Source organism: Filicampus tigris, chromosome 20, assembly GCF_054856515.1.
Source record: "Filicampus tigris isolate MCC_2025a chromosome 20, RoL_Ftig_1.0, whole genome shotgun sequence".
In the NCBI taxonomy this organism is placed as follows: domain Eukaryota; kingdom Metazoa; phylum Chordata; class Actinopteri; order Syngnathiformes; family Syngnathidae; genus Filicampus; species Filicampus tigris.
In genome coordinates, this window is record NC_141236.1 from 15024076 (window position 1) to 15039026 (window position 14951).

Here is a 14951-nt window from a genome sequence, read left to right on the forward strand (position 1 = left end):
TCTTTTTGGGTTATTTTTTCGTGCTAATGAAGAATTCAAATACTAATATTTATTAGTGTATGAAATTGTATTCGTTCATTCCCAAAAGTCTCGCGTCAAATTTGACTCTAAAGCCCCACCAGAACAACAAAACAAAACTTCAAGCAAAGCACTACAATGAGCAACATGAGTGGAGGTCAGCTTTGTTCCATTTTGCAACATGACGCCCACTTTGAACAGTTCATGTAGTGATTCCGTCGCGTACCACGAGAGGGAGCTCGCGGGAGGCACTGAGAACCAGCGCCTAGTCCGGTCCTTTCTTTTGCGCCCAAATAAAATGCGACTTCATCCAGGCCTAGGACGCGGGTCTTGTGGAGCCTCGACTTGCAGGCAACCATTTTCAATGACGATTGCCATCAAGCACTCGATCGTCACTATTGACGCATTTGAGGGCTCATTTTAGGAACTCTCGAGCTCAGGGCTATCCAAAGCCGGTCGTCGAGGGCCGCTGCAGGACGATCGTTTGAATCAGGTGTGTTGCAGCAGCTTTAGCGGGCATGAATCCAAGCAGACGCATGTACGCGGCATTTGACAGAGGGAGAACTTGTCGGCGCCTCCTTCTTCACGACGGCAGGGCGACGATGACGTCGACGACGACGACGAGACCATGAAGGAGAGCAAGCGCAAGCCCCGCGCAGCCGCTTGCGCTCGGCTCGACGACGCACTCGCGTCTGCGTTGCTTACTGCGGGAAGCACCGCGTGGCCTTTCTTGGCCTTCTTTTCGCTTGGCTGCCGATTGCTCGAAAAGCACGCTTGCGCCGGGAGACGTTTGGATCCAACAGTTATTTGACCACGGCATCGTTGCGTTGTGTTTGATTTTAATGAATGTTACATTGGCGTCATTGTGTGTTTCATAATTCAAGGGCGAAAATTGCCACGGATTGCATGTCATTTTAAGGACGAGCGTTTCTAGAGCAAGTGCTTGTTTGCGCACGCAGGCTCAGGCGGCCGAGTGTCCCAGCTCGATCCATCCAAAGGGCTGCAAAAAGTGCGCCTGAGTGGCGCAAAGTCGCTCGCCGCGCGCTGGAGGGAGAGACGACGAGCAGAGCGTCGACGTGCGCGCAGGCCAAAGTCACTGCGGGTTGCTATTCACAGCACGTCGTTGGCGTCGCCGTCGGCCCGCCGGCACACCGCGCGCGCGGCTCCTTCCTGCCGCGAGCTTCTCCGGCGGAAATGAGCAACGGGCTTGCGGCGGCGTCGGACGGGGAGCTCAGATGCTGTCCATCTGGGCCAGCTGCAGCCGCGGGCCTTCCAAAGGTTGCGTGGTGCTGTTGTAGACCAGCGCGTCCTGCTCGGCCGCCGGCCGGCGGCCGGCTGCCGCGTGGGCGTGGGCGCGGCCGCCCGAGCGCTCCTTGCGCTTCTTCAGCAAGCAGTAGGCCAGGACGGCCAGCGACGCCAAGACGCCCACCGTCAGGATCACCGCCAGCGCCACCCAGCCTGCCGACGCACCGCAGCCACGTCAGGTCAGGTCAGGTCAGGTCAGGTCAGGTCAGGTCAGCCACGTCACTTCCTGCCCGCGACTTTCCAACTCACCCGAGCGATTCTCTTCCTCTTCCTTGTCCTCGAAGCGCTCAAACATTCCTCTGGCGAACACGTCGTGCTCTGCCAAGGGAGCCCACATCATCAGCTCGGCGCGGCTCGCCCGCGTGCGCGCGCGCGCGCGCGAGCGTACCTGTGACGCCGTGGCAGGATGCGTCGCATTGGGTCTCCTGGGCAAAGTTGTTGTCGTTCCCGTGGCAACCGCCGTAGTTGAAGCGCTGGCAGAGCTTGTTGAGCGGGTCGTAGTACCAGCGCGTGTGGCTGGCGCGGCACGGGCCTGTTTGGGGGGGCTCTGTGCAGCGTGCTGGGGGGGGGGGGGGGGGGCGGGCGTTCGTAATGGTAGCTTATTAGCCGCATGCTAACACATACACACACGGTGCGGTCGCACCTTTTCTCTGGTTGACGTCGATCTCCAGAAGCCGAGAGAACGTCTCGTTGACTGAAGAAGAAGAAGAAAAAGGAGGGAGGGGGAGGAGCGCCCGGTTGACTGCGTGCATGTGCGCGCATGTACGTGCGTGCGTGAGCGTGTGCGCGCGCGCGCGCGCATGCGTTACGTTGGTCGCAGTGCTTCTCATCGGCGGCGTTGCTGCACTGCGTGACGCCGTCACACTCCAAACTGGCGTCCAGGCAGCAGCGGTCGCCGCAACGCAGCTGGCCCGGAAGACACGCAGAGCCGCACACTTCTGCACACGCACACGCACACGCTCAACATGGTGTCCAGGTGGATGATGGGAAGAGGTGCATTGTGGGACTGACCGCCAGCTGGCAGAGCGATGCGCTGGAGCTCTGATGACGTCGCTGCTGGGAGCAAGCACAATACCTTAGTGTGTGTGTGTGTGTGGGGGGGGTGTGTGTGTGTGTGGGGGGGTGTGTGTGCGTGCGTGCGTGCGTGTGTGTGTGTGTCTGGGTGTGCGTGCGTGCGTGGAGGGCATGCGCGTGTGGGAGTGTGTGCGCGCGTGTTACCCGCGACTCCGGCGCAGGCCTTGACGCAGTCGTCGTGGGACAGGAAGTTGTTGAGGTTGCCTTTACATCCACCGAAGACAAAGTGCTGGCATCGCTGCTCTTTGGCGTCGTAGCGCCAGCGAGGAAAGGCGGCGCGACACGGCCCCACTTTGGCCTCCGCCAGGCAGAAACCTCAAACGCAACACACGCGCGCGCGCGCCGCCACAGCGTCACCGACGCAAACATGCGACGTCTTCGCTCGCGCCCACTAAGACGTTTCACATGCGCACCGCATCCTCTTCTTGTGGGCCCCCCGAAAAAACAGAACGACGTGGGTCAATCCCGGCGGCTACTCACGGGCAGACATCTGGGCGTTCAGGACGAGCACTTGCACATCGTCGTGGTGCGAGCGCTGGTTGGAGTCGGTGACGGTGAGGCGGAAGCTGTAGCGCCCCGCCGCCAGGCGGGACAGTCGCACCTGCTCGGCCAGCGCCGTTTTCTGCAACGAGACGTCACTTTGCACGCGTCCAAAATGCGCACCCCCAATTCAGTGACATTGCAAATTGTCGCGTGGCCTTCTCCTTAATCAGTCAGCATCTTGAGACGTCACACCTGTGAGGTGGACGGATTATTTGGGCAAAGCCACGAGGTGACATTTGCACACATATCGGAAGCACGTGTGCTGAAAAGCGGGAGCGAAATGCGCCGCGTGCATTGGCGCCGGCTTGCGGCGTCACCTCCATGACAACGGCGGCGTCTCCGCTCCGCAGCGTCCAGTCGTAGTGGACGATGCGGGCGTCGCCCAGGGCCAAACTCTGGATGCCGTCCAGCGTGGCGGTGGCGCCGGGCTGCAGCACCACGTCCACACCGGCGATGGCGATGGGCGGCGCCGGCTCATCTGCGGGAACAACCGCTCATTAGCTGCCGTCCGGGCTGCTTAGGGCTGGCTCGCCGGCCCCCGGGGTGTGTCTGCCCCGTATGCCGGGTGGCCAGTCCATGCAGCCCTGCAAGTTGCCGCGCGCATCGTGCTGCGCTGCGCTGATGAGCTCACTGGCAGCGCTACCAAACTTTGGAAGTAAGTTGATCGACAAAGACAGAGGATCAAAAGTGTGGCTGCGTGGCTAGGCTGCTAATGCTAAGTGGGAGAAACGTGGCTAATAGCGGGAGATGGACGTTCCTCCGAGCACATTCGGGAAGAGAAAAGTCGCTTTCTTTGGCATGTCCTTTCCTTTTCATTTCTGCTTTACAGCGCAGACGGGAAGTCTGTTACCTCCGAGACCAGATTGAGTTTATCGTTGCGTGTTCGTTCTAGAGAATTGCACCATTATTTGGCTATAGTATTTTTTTCTTCTTCTTCTTCTTCTTTTTTGGGTTTTTTAATGCTTCCCCAAAAATGAAATTGTGCCCCGGAAATTGCGACCTGTATCAAAGCGTGACCTTGGAAGTGTCATTATCGCCACAGTTGTGATGACTTCCAAAGACTGTAGCGGTCAGTGTTAACAGCCGACAACCGCTGGTCCTCCCCACCTGCATCCTGCGGGCCTTGCAGGTACTTCCGGTACTCGAAGTCCCTGATGACGCTTCGGTATCTGGGCCGGCGGACGAAGCGGCACACGAATTTGTTTCTGGGCGCGCAGTCGAAGAGCGCGCACGTCAGGTTGGCGTCGGCGTGCGCGATGTTGCACCGCGGGAGCGCGCAGCAGGCGTCCCGACACTCGGGCATGGAGGCCGCATGCACGACGGCCAAGAGAACCGCGCCCTCCTTGACGGCGTCCTCCACGTCCACCACGAAGTCTTCCTGACCGGACCGGAAGCTGCCCGCGCAGCCCGAGTCCGCCGCGTGGCCGCCGCGAGGACGCGCCGCGAGCAAAAGCAACGAGAAGAAGAAAAAGAAGTCGAAGCGGAAGGGCCAGGTCGACATGTTGCACTTGCGCCTGACATGCGAGAGTTCACTCGCAGATGTCGTGGCTCTTCTCGCTTTTGCGCTTTCTGTCACCTGCTCGCAAACAGGAAGAGAAAACGAGGCTCTGGTCGCGCCCAGATCGCTGACGTCACGCAGGTGACTCACCTCCGCTGGATGCCTTGCAACCTGCTTTCCGTCCAGCCCTTCATGTTCTTGTCGAGAGTTTGTCCGCTGACATCAAGCACAGGACCCTGGACTGGGCGCCAGACAACGCTGGCGCACACGTGGACGCACACCTGACTGGTCCCCAGACTGCGTTTGGCAAAATGTTGACAAGACAATGGACTGGTCGCCGGGAAACGCAAGGACGTGCATGGACACTGGTCGCCAGGCAACGCAAGGGCGTGTATGGACACTGGTCGCCAGGCAACGTTTCAGGCACATACAAACAACGGACTGGTCTCCAGACCGCGTCCGGGAAAACGCTGACAAACAACGGACTGGTCGCCAAGCAGTATGAGAGACAAACAAGCCTTGCCGCCGGAGGACAATTTCTTGCTCTCGATTGAAGCTAGCGTGCTAACATGCTCGGCTGTTTTTGGAACGTGGCAACGCAAAGTCGACGCTCAAACGACAGCGGCGCCTTGACTTCCACGACTTGAGAAACGGGAGCATGAAAGCCATGGTGGAGCAGTTCACGTCAAGTTAACATCGACTCCTCCTTGTGCGCGCGCCCCGGCCCCCATGGGGCAGCGTGCTACAATCGTGCAGACGTGCGGGGTTCTCTCAACACACTTGATAAGCTGCATCAGGTTTTGCGCTATTCCCCAAAGGATAAAGAATGCACGACTAGTTTTGTTCTGATGTCAGTCTACATATGTTGCCGCACCGTTTGTTAAGGGGTTCGAAACACTCCGACGACGACGACCTTTAGCCTGCCCGTGGCGTTTGATGGCACTAAGCAAAGCTTGTTAACTTTTGCCGAGCGGCCGTTTGGGGTCAAGGCAGTCGAGTGGAGCGCCGCGGCCGGCCGCTCGCAGCTCCGATTCAACCGGTCGACAAAGCTTGGCGGCATTTTTGGATTTTTTTTTTTTTTGGCACGGATACCAAATCTGCCTGTTTTTTTTTTCTCCTGCACATCAGGTCTTCGTAATAATAAGAATGATGATATACTCCCAATAGCCTAATACACATGTAGTCATATTCGTGAATGAAGGCCTCGGTTCAGCAAGGGGTGGAATTTTCCCACGCAAGCTCAAAGCTCTGAAAGACGAGGCATGCGCGAATCCAAATTGCGCAAGCTGACAAACCCAAAAATGAAAATCTCTCAAAAACCCGAAAGGCATTTTTTAAATGTCCGTCAACAATATGTCGAGGGACGCATAAAACCATCTCTGAGTCCAAGTCGCGGCGGGTCAGCGCTAGCGCTGGCAAGGCAAAGCAGAAAAAGGCCCGGCAGCCAAAAACCGGTTCGCATGTCAAGGCGCCGCTGTCGCCCGCAAATGGCTCGTGTGTTTTTCTACCAAGGATGCGACAGTGACAGCACGTTCAAAGTTTTATTGACAAAGTGAACTCGTGTGCCTTTTTTCAGTGTGTGGAGAACTTGGGCAGCTGGTTTCCCAGAATGACGCGTCTGTCCACGCCCTCCTCGGAGATGGTGGCCATGCGGATGACGCCGCCGCTGGAGCCGTCTCGCTCCATGGCCAGCGCCAAGGCTGGCGGCGAGCCGGAGAGAGAGAAAAAGGCGGTTAGCGTGCGGCGTCGCTTGCCAACATCTGCTTTGGGGACGCTGGGATTGGCCTACCCGTAGCAGTCAGCTCCAAACATTGCTCTTTGCTGAGGCCCGCCTTGTAGTTGGAGTCCATGAAGCCGTAAATGTACGAGCTGCCGCTGCCGCCCACCGATACAGGCTGCCTCACCAGCATCCCGCCGATCGGGACGCAGTACACCTGGCGCGCACACAGACACGCACGTCACAAGGACAAAGTCGGCTTTTACTTTTCCAGAAAAAGGCAAAGGCTGCAGCAAATCTTTCTGTCAGTCATAGATTCATCTGTCAATTCTTTTTCCAATTAGTCAACTCTGTTTTCAGACACCAAGTAGCATCTAAAAAAAAAAAATAAAAAATTGGACTTGAAATATTTTGTAAAAACAAACGTGTTGCACTTCAAAACCTGATCCTGATTTCTACTTGACGGCGCTTATGATTCCGGGGCTGGTTTTGGTTGGTAACGTGTCCGAAACGGAGCTCGGTGCTGACGATGGCTTTCCGAAGCAGCGGCAGATGTTGACGTCGCTATTCGCGCGCAAGCGTGACACCTGACATTGCTTCCCGACTCTGTACGTCGGTGTTGTCGTCCAAGTGGTAAAGACGGGATGGGACCGGCTCTTTGGCGCGGCTCCAATGCCTGGGAAGAGCCCCGGCAGGCCAGGAAAGAAGAGTGCGCAGGTGTCGCTTGCAAGCTCACCTGTCCGCCCTTCCTGCGGTCCCAGCCGGCCACCAGGATGCCGGCCATCAGCTCCTCTCTGTAGCGGTAGCAGCTGGCTCGGAACAGGTTGGCCGCCGTCTCCAACAGCGGCGGCTCGTCCAGCTCGATGCTGTCGCCGGCACCGGAACAGGCAAACGTTTTGGTGGCGGCGGCGCAACAAAGCCCAAACACTTCAAGTTAATTCAATTCAAAGAAACAACCAATCAACGCCATCTCGACCTGCTCCGCAGCTCTCATAAAAGACGATTCCATACGCATCTCGATGGATACGCGCCGTGCGATTGAAGGGCGGCGCTGCATTTCAAAATATAACCATTCGATTAAGTCAAAACTGATTTTGCCATTCAGATCGGTTTTCGTTACACCCCTCAGTGGACTACCGCGCAGCCTTGCATATTTGCAATTGCCCTGTTCACCCATTTTTGGGGGGGGCCACTCAATTCAACTTTATTTATCGAGGACTTTAAAACAACAACACCGCCGCATACAAAGTGGCGTAGAGAAGCATACGAAGCGGCGGCCTTTCGCACCTGTGGAAACCCAGCTGATAGGAGACCACGTCAGCGATGGCCTGAGTGTCGGCGGCTGAGCCGGATCTGCAACACAAGAAGGCACGTGAAGACGCACGTGTGCAAGGGGAAGGGGAAGGTGAGGAGGAGGGGGCGGAGCCTCGGAAAGCCGTTGCCCGACCTGCAGCAGAAGATGCGATCGTGGATGGGCGTCAGTTTGTCCGTCACTCTGTTGGCGATGTACGCTCTGACAAACAGAACACGTGACACAGTTGACGGTTTGAAGCCGAGAGCCGGCCGGCGCTCGCTGACGAAAAACACTACAAGATAGTCACCCGGTGGTGGTGCGGGAGTCGGCGCCGATGACCACGCCGCCGTCGTACTCCACCGCCATGATGGTGGTCTGCCACACATGCCGGGGATAAGATAGCAAGAACACAAACTTTTGAATTAAAAAACGATCATAGCAGAAAGATCAATTTGCTTCAGCAAAATCAACACTATACACAGAAAGAGTGTTCGTCTGCTATTTCACAGTTCGCTCCTCGCTTAAAGATAGATTTGGATTTTTTTTTAATAGGTTTTCACGATCCACTTGCAAACTTCCTGTAATGCCCGATAACACTTCTTTCATACGCACGGCTCGTGGGCCAAAAGCAGCCAGTCACGGGGACCGATCCGGCCCGTGGCGGATAGAACGCATTCACTCCAATTTTCCCAGAAAACCGTTGTTGCTAATCTTGTTTGCTGCTATGGCAAAATATCAGACAACAGTTTCAGATTAAAAGCGATTGCCACAATAATTGCAACATGTTTTTTTTGTATGTACGTCTACACTTACAAGGCAGTGCACCAACTGCACCCTCATTATGAAAAGCTCCTACTTGAGTTTGTATGGTGTGATGACGAGGCACTTGTTGTTTTCTACTAGGGACATACGGTATAGATCCACTGCTATCTGTAAATGGCCATGTGTATTAAAACAGATAATATTATACAAACAGATCATATTTTCAAATGACAATCGTTTTTGTTCAGGCATTTCAAATGGTCCTATGTTTTGCACCAAGATAATAACCATAACAAGAGACTATTTTTGACAGCCCTGGCCTACCGTAAGAGTTGAAAAGCTTAAGAGCAGAAGGAGAATCGGGTTGACTAACAGGAGTATTGCTGTTCGCTCCTTTGTGTTTGTAGCATCGTTAGCTGCTCCACAACATTTGCTGTCTCATCCTGCCGCTGCCCAGTATCAAACTATATTCCACTAGAACGGGGTCTGGTTAGGATTCAGTGGGCAGCCGTGACAGATACTGACCCCGGTGCTGACTTCTTGGCCGGTCCAGTCTGGAACCTGTTGACTTTGTGAGAAAAGGTTTGGCTCAAAACGCCGCATCGTTGTAGCTGTTGTCGCCATCTTGCCCCTTCTCGCTCCCTCGAGCTGGAATACATGAAGCAAGATGCCTGTTAATACCGCAGCTTTAATTCTACAAGTGGCCTAATTCTAGTTCGCGAAGTACAGCTATCCTACCGGCATTGTGTCATCAAACTTATTTTTGTATGTATGCTTGTATTTCGATACGATAAATGAGTACACTGATTAACTTTGGAGACTTTTGTTCAGGCATGATGATGGACACCTTTCTATTGCGACGGGGCGGCTGCAGGCAAAACTGCTCCAAACCCAACAACGAATATTTCTACACCATTAAGAGGAGTAAATATCCAGGTTATATGCTTTATTCATGAGCGACACCATGAAATGCAAGAAAACATTTCTTTGTTTAACCGTCAGCACTCTGCTCAGACGACGAAGTGTATATCCGACTTGTACTGATTTTGTTTGTCCAGCAGCGGCAGTAGCGAGCACAACACCGTTCATACTGAGCTGTATTTAGAAGAAGAAGACGACGACGACGAAGAAGAGACGGACCCGCCTGACTGCAGAAATTTGAATTCGCCCGAATTTGACTTTGAACAAAAAGTATCAGGTGAGGGGAAAAAAAGACATTTTCTCTCTTACGCGCTGCTCATTTTGTTGAATTGAATTCTGGTGAAATCCAGTGGCACCACTTAATTATCGTAACGTTACACACGTCCTTTTCTCGGAAATCACAAGTTTATTCTTGTATATTGAAGACGTTTTGGTCACAGCCGTACAACTTTATTTTGGGTGAAATTACAAACTATGGTCACAAAGAGGAGTAGATGTATTCCCGCCATTTATGCATCCATTTGTGCAAATAACTTACTTGGAATTTAAAAAGAAAGGGTGCCAGACTTATGAGTTGTGAACGTTGCGAGATGATGTTGTGTCACCTTCAGGTCGCGATGGCTGCCTACCTGTTGGTTGGCGAAGAAGTGGAGAAGCGCCGTCAGGACACCTCTCATCTGTGGGTCTCTTGCATTTGGCCTCTTTGGCACATCCGTAGATACAGTAGGGCAGTGTTTTTCAAACTATTGTCAGGTGTGCCGTGGTAAATGATCTAATTTGTGTGCCTGTGCGGTCTAGCGCCTGGCAGCGTAATCATGTCTTGACTACATTGTAGTACTCATCCATACCAGCAGGCGGCAGCGGCAGCAGGCAGATAATTGTCTTTGTTTAGAGACAGGCGAATAAGTGACGCATGTTTATCCAAACGGGCCCATGTTTCACACTGAGTAAGTATCAATGTGAAACGTTCTAAAATACTTTGTGTTTCTGTGTTTATTCAATTCCTATTCAAGACGTTATAATATAACGTCAGTCTTCAATGTTAAAAAATGCTTATGTAAACAATATAACACTCATGTTATATTTTTGTTAAAATAAGCTTTTTTTCCCCACAATTTCGGCTGGTGGTGTGCCGCAGAATTTTTTTCAATGAAATAAACGTACCTTGACTCCAAAAAGTTTGAAAAACACTGCAGAAGGGGACTTTTCAGGTCTGTGTGTTGTCAGTGGGGCATAGTAATGTCCAGCTCATAATTCCTCACTGTACATAAAAGTAGATTTTCCATTTACGTCTCTCTTTACTTTTCCTCCTGACATTTGAAAACAGTTATTTGTGCTTGCCACTTATTTGTCAAATTGTCCTTGTTTCTTTTTTCAACCTGCGCGAGTGATGACATTACCTAAAATAGACAGACACCCCTCAAATGTTTGTAAATATTCAATTCTGTCGATTCTGTCTGTCTTCATGAGACAACACTGAAGAAATGAGACACTGTAAAGTAGTCAGTGTAGAGGTCTTCATTTCTTGACTGAGACCTTGGGTCTTGTCATCTAACTGATGTCGGCTTTCGTCACTTGCGACTTGTTCCTCATCGGCTTTCGTCACTCGCGACTTGTTCCTCATCGGCTGCAGCCTGACCTCCCAGACGGCAGAGTTGTTGTCGTCGTCTCATCTGGCGGGGCAGCACCAAAACGAGGACGGAGTCCAAATCCAGCATGGCTACCGCAGAGATCTGCTGACCAACGATGGCGCCGAGCTGTGCTTCGAGGAGGTCCGAGCTCAAGTGTTCCGGGAGCGGCGACAGAAGCAGCTGGATGGTGCGTACGCGGCCCTCTAGTCGCTAGCTGATGTGCACTGCTTCCACTAACAACGTGGCTGCCAATGGAGAGGAGCTCGTTCACAAAGGTGCAGTGAGGATTGACAACTTGACCCCGAGCTCTATATGCCGTTTTTTGGTCTGTGCAGAGAAAAGGCAGTGCTTGCGTGAAGAGAGGACGCAGTTGGAGCTGCAGGTGGCGCGCATGAGCAGTCTGCTAAAGTGGCCCGCACATCATAGTACTTCCTGTCACATTTTGGAGGATCCCGCTTTGTCGCCTCGTCCATCTTGCGGGTAACAACTGAAGTTGGCATATGGTGGGGGCGGGGCGCTTGCTCTCTAGTTGCAAGTGTACTTGATACTATCCTGTCCTGCCCTGCCCTGCCCTGCCCTGCCCCGCCCCGTGAGGTCACGGAACATATTCAACTCATATTTCAAGGTTTTCGGCTGTGTTGTGGACCGACTTGACTTGTGTTGTGATCCGACAGGCCGTTGGAGGCGGAGCTCTGTGCCAACGATGCCGCCCGTCTCGAAGGTGCCGCGGCTTCGTCCGAGCGCGCTCCGGTGAGTCGCGAGCTGAAGCGCATCCTTGCGACAGGCGCCTCACAAAACTCTCCGTCTGCTTTTATAGCTTTGCAACCGCAGTCGTGACCTGGCCCAAGACCAGGAGGTGCTCAGTCCCGCCCAGGAAGTCAGCTGCAGCCCCCAAGGTGAGACTCGAGTACCTTGACCTACAAGTGCCCCCAACCTTCCACACACACCTACAGTATGATTTAATTAAAAAAAAAAAAAAAATATATATATATATATATATATATATATATTATAATTTTTTAGGGCTAAAACTGATTATTTTGATCATGGATTATTAACCTGTCGATTTATTATTTTGATGAATTGGATTTAAAAAATGTGAAATTGGACATGATTTCAAATTGTTGCTGCATGAACATTCCCAAGCTCATTTTTACTTCTTTTCCTTTCTCAATTATTGGTTTCAAAACCTGAGTCTTATCATCACTTTTTCTTTTGTTTGTTTTATTTGGAGTCGAGTTCAGATAACCCCATTTAGCAAATGTTCAATGAAGTGTTTGACTTGATATACTACAAGAACATTTTGTACAACATATTGAATAAAAAAGTTATTGTCCCGAACACATGGTAACATCACATTTTACGGATTGAAAGACGTCCTTTTTAAAAATGGATAGTGTAAACTGACCAAGACTAAGTGCTGCGTTTCCCTGCATGTCCACTGGGTGGCACATAGTAGCTAATTACAACCTGCTCCAGTTGGCAAAGAACTGAATACTGTCACCGGAAATGATCCTGCGATCAAGTTTTCTGGCTAGCATGAGCATCGATGTGCACTTCGGATTGAAAGTGAGCACTTGTCATTTGGAATGCTGCCACGTCCCTGCAGACACCGCTTGGCACTCCGGAAGCGTCAGGACTTGATTGCCATTGGTTGACCGGCATCCCATCATTAAGCAGCAATGCGGGCATCGCGCACCTTTGCGCATATTTCTTGTTTTCCAGAGTGGACGATGTCATCATCGGCCGACATCAATGATCCTGAGTGCAAGTCCATGCCGACGCTTTTAGTTGTGAAATCTTCTCGATTTTTTTTGGACTTGTTGTTGCTGCCTTCGAATGTTGTTGATTTAAAAGCAGCTGCGAAAAATATGCAAAGGGATGAACGGGCTTTCGGTGCATTTCAACGGGGGAATTGCATTGCGTCAGGAACTTGGCAAGTGACACGCTGCTGCTTGTGTGCCAGGTGGAGGCGCCGTCAATCCCTGCGAGGCCGACTTGCGGAGGCAGTTGCTGGAGCGTTGTGACATCGCTTCCTGTGCCGACTTCCACTTGGAGGCGCGGCCTCTGCCGGACATCGGAGAACACGCCTCCGTGTGGCTCGGTGCGTTCCTCGCTCGCTCGCTCGCTCGCTCGGCCGCCCGCCCGCCCGCCGCCCGCCGTCCGCCGCCCACCGCCCGCCGCATATTGGCCATTGCGGCGCGTGATAATTGTGGCGTCTAACAAGATGTCCCTCAACAATGACATTTGGAGTGATTGCTGATGAGCGATAACCGCATTGGCAAACATTCCCACCTTGGCCACTCACCAATCATTCGAATCAGCAACGAGTTGCGCAAAGTGACGGTCCCTTTGTTCCCACTGGCCTCTTCAACAAGACTCGACGGGTTTCTCAACAATGAAGTTGCTGTTTTCTTGTTGGGTTTTTTCCCCTCCACTCTCCACACGCAGGTGAGGCCACAGGGAAGGCACCGCGTGCCTCCTCTGGCCGATGGTGCCGATTGCGTACCGGCCGTGTGGCCAAATGGATTGTGACAAGCGCAGCCAGCGTGGCGCGTGACGCGTGTTGATTGTGACCACCAAACCTTGGGACGAGGATTTTGACTTTTTGCGTGCAGGCGGCCGGCGCTACCAGACGCGATTGCGCCTCCTGGAGGAGAGCCACGCGTTGGCCTACGAGGGCATGCAAGAGGACGACCCGGTCATCATCAAGGTGTCTGCGTCCACTTGGCGCCTTGCGTTTGAGCGGCGCCGCCGTCTCCGAGCAACACTTGTGACTTCCCGTTTGATCGTTCAGGTGGACCGCTGCCCGCTCGCCTGGGATTTTTATATGTTCGGCCGCCTGGCCAGAAAGTCTCCCGCCGCCGCCGCCGCCGCCGACCTGCCGCCGGTCCGATGTTATCAGTTCCAGGACGGCTGCGTGACCGTCTACGTGGCCCCGCCCTCGCACGTATTCTCGGTCAGTGACTTCCCGTTGGCCGCCGGCGTCTGTCACGTGACGGTCTAGTGATCGCGAATGTGTCACGTGGCCGTCAGGCGCTGTCTGAGCGCGTGCGGAGCGAGGATTCGCTGGTGGCGGCGGCCCACTCCTTACTGAACCTGACGTCGGCGATGCACGCTTGCGGCGTCGCGCACGCGGCGCTGCGGCTTGACGTGCTCGTCTGCTGCCACGCGTAAGCCGAGTTTGTGGGCGGGCCGGGCCGGGCCTTGGTTTCCTCGGCGCTCCCATCGAGTGGACGCTTTGCGGTTTCAGCGCGGACGTGTCGGCGCATTCCGGCTGGCTGTTTCCCCTGGACTGGCGTGCGGCGGTGGAAGTGCGGGAGGACATGGCGTCGCTCAAGCATCGGCCGGCGGCCGGCGGCGCCTTGGAGTTGGTGCGTGTCGGCCTCCTGGACGCCGCCGCTCCTCCGCAATTGGTATGTCGCCGGCGAGCCCCGAGTCAGCCGGGCGATTGGCCGCTCCTCACGCCTCTTCTGTCGTTAATCAGGTTGACCTGATGGCCGTGGCCCAAGTACTCCATCTCCTGCTGACCAAAAGAAAGATGGTGCCTGTTCGGGATGCCAGAGGCTGGGCGGCGGAAGGCTTCCAGCAAGTGACGCCTGGGTAACAGAAGGCTAGAGATGTCCGTGACCCGACCTCAGTGAATGATGTGTCTGCCTGCGTGCGTGCGTGCGTGCGTGCGTGCGTGCGTGCGTGCGTGCAGGGCTTCGATGGGCAGCTTGTGGTGCGACGTGTTCCGCTCGCTGCTCAACGCTGACGCCGGCTCGTGGTCAGCGGTGACATCAGAGCTGTTGCAGATGTTGGCCACCTTCCACAGATAACTACTTCTTCTTTCCATTAAAGGCATGCTTCATCAATTTGACATGTGGCTTGATTGGTAGTTTGAAGTGAATATAAATTCAAGAATTTAGTGAAGAAAAAAAACAACTTTTTATCGAAAATGTCATTCAGCCCGTGGAAGGGAGATCCAAGTCGGCTCCCTTCTTCGAAGAGCCTCGTCGCGCGATTCACTTGATGGTTTGCCACCGGAGAACATCGCCGAAGGCTTCCCCGTACAATCTGGCGACCCGATCGCCAACACCGATCTCACCCGCCGGTGAGTTTTCTGACATCATCTTGCTCGGACTGATGCGATAATGGTCTTTTTGGCTCAGTCTCAAGCACAGTGGAAGCTATGTTAGCAGGGCG

General features: G+C 53.7%; 3 protein-coding genes across 10 annotated transcripts; 1 reads left to right on the plus strand and 2 right to left on the minus strand.

Annotated features, from left to right (window-relative positions):
• Window positions 1–840: 840 nt before the first annotated feature.
• On the minus strand, window positions 841–4783 carry LOC147128626 (kunitz-type protease inhibitor 1-like). 4 transcript variants are annotated; one of them, XM_086018418.1, is made up of 10 exons: window positions 4048–4775; window positions 3258–3418; window positions 2878–3019; window positions 2542–2712; window positions 2335–2379; window positions 2133–2261; window positions 1967–2017; window positions 1712–1882; window positions 1573–1641; window positions 841–1476 (listed from the first exon to the last, which is right to left on the minus strand). In XM_086018418.1, exons 1-10 carry the CDS (start codon window positions 4439–4441, stop codon window positions 1250–1252), a joined length of 1560 nt encoding a protein of 519 aa, XP_085874544.1. In that variant the 5' UTR covers window positions 4442–4775; the 3' UTR covers window positions 841–1249. The 4 variants fall into 4 exon arrangements, with proteins under 4 accessions (XP_085874544.1, XP_085874545.1, XP_085874546.1 ...); XM_086018419.1 differs by having other exon boundaries at window positions 2335–2376; window positions 4048–4763; XM_086018420.1 differs by lacking the exon at window positions 2133–2261 and having other exon boundaries at window positions 4048–4783.
• A 1182-nt stretch (window positions 4784–5965) lies between these two features.
• Window positions 5966–9921, minus strand: psmb6 (proteasome 20S subunit beta 6). Of its 2 annotated transcripts, none has more exons than XM_086018440.1 (8): window positions 9762–9921; window positions 8737–8859; window positions 7757–7824; window positions 7603–7668; window positions 7443–7508; window positions 6892–7021; window positions 6228–6372; window positions 5966–6138 (listed from the first exon to the last, which is right to left on the minus strand). In XM_086018440.1, exons 1-8 carry the CDS (start codon window positions 9807–9809, stop codon window positions 6011–6013), a joined length of 774 nt encoding a protein of 257 aa, XP_085874566.1. In that variant the 5' UTR covers window positions 9810–9921; the 3' UTR covers window positions 5966–6010. The 2 variants fall into 2 exon arrangements, with proteins under 2 accessions (XP_085874566.1, XP_085874567.1); XM_086018441.1 differs by lacking the exon at window positions 9762–9921 and adding an exon at window positions 8950–8968.
• On the plus strand, window positions 9076–14859 carry bub1ba (BUB1 mitotic checkpoint serine/threonine kinase Ba). Of its 4 annotated transcripts, none has more exons than XM_086018432.1 (14): window positions 9081–9409; window positions 9744–9811; window positions 10766–10950; window positions 11099–11243; window positions 11438–11513; window positions 11581–11659; window positions 12730–12867; window positions 13382–13476; window positions 13561–13722; window positions 13800–13936; window positions 14017–14179; window positions 14251–14366; window positions 14467–14606; window positions 14715–14859. In XM_086018432.1, exons 2-13 carry the CDS (start codon window positions 9750–9752, stop codon window positions 14582–14584), a joined length of 1476 nt encoding a protein of 491 aa, XP_085874558.1. In that variant the 5' UTR covers window positions 9081–9409; window positions 9744–9749; the 3' UTR covers window positions 14585–14606; window positions 14715–14859. The 4 variants fall into 4 exon arrangements, with proteins under 4 accessions (XP_085874555.1, XP_085874558.1, XP_085874556.1 ...); XM_086018430.1 differs by lacking the exon at window positions 14715–14859 and having other exon boundaries at window positions 9129–9147; window positions 9273–9409; window positions 14467–14625; XM_086018431.1 differs by lacking the exon at window positions 14715–14859 and having other exon boundaries at window positions 9132–9147; window positions 9270–9409; window positions 14467–14625.
• Window positions 14860–14951: the final 92 nt, after the last annotated feature.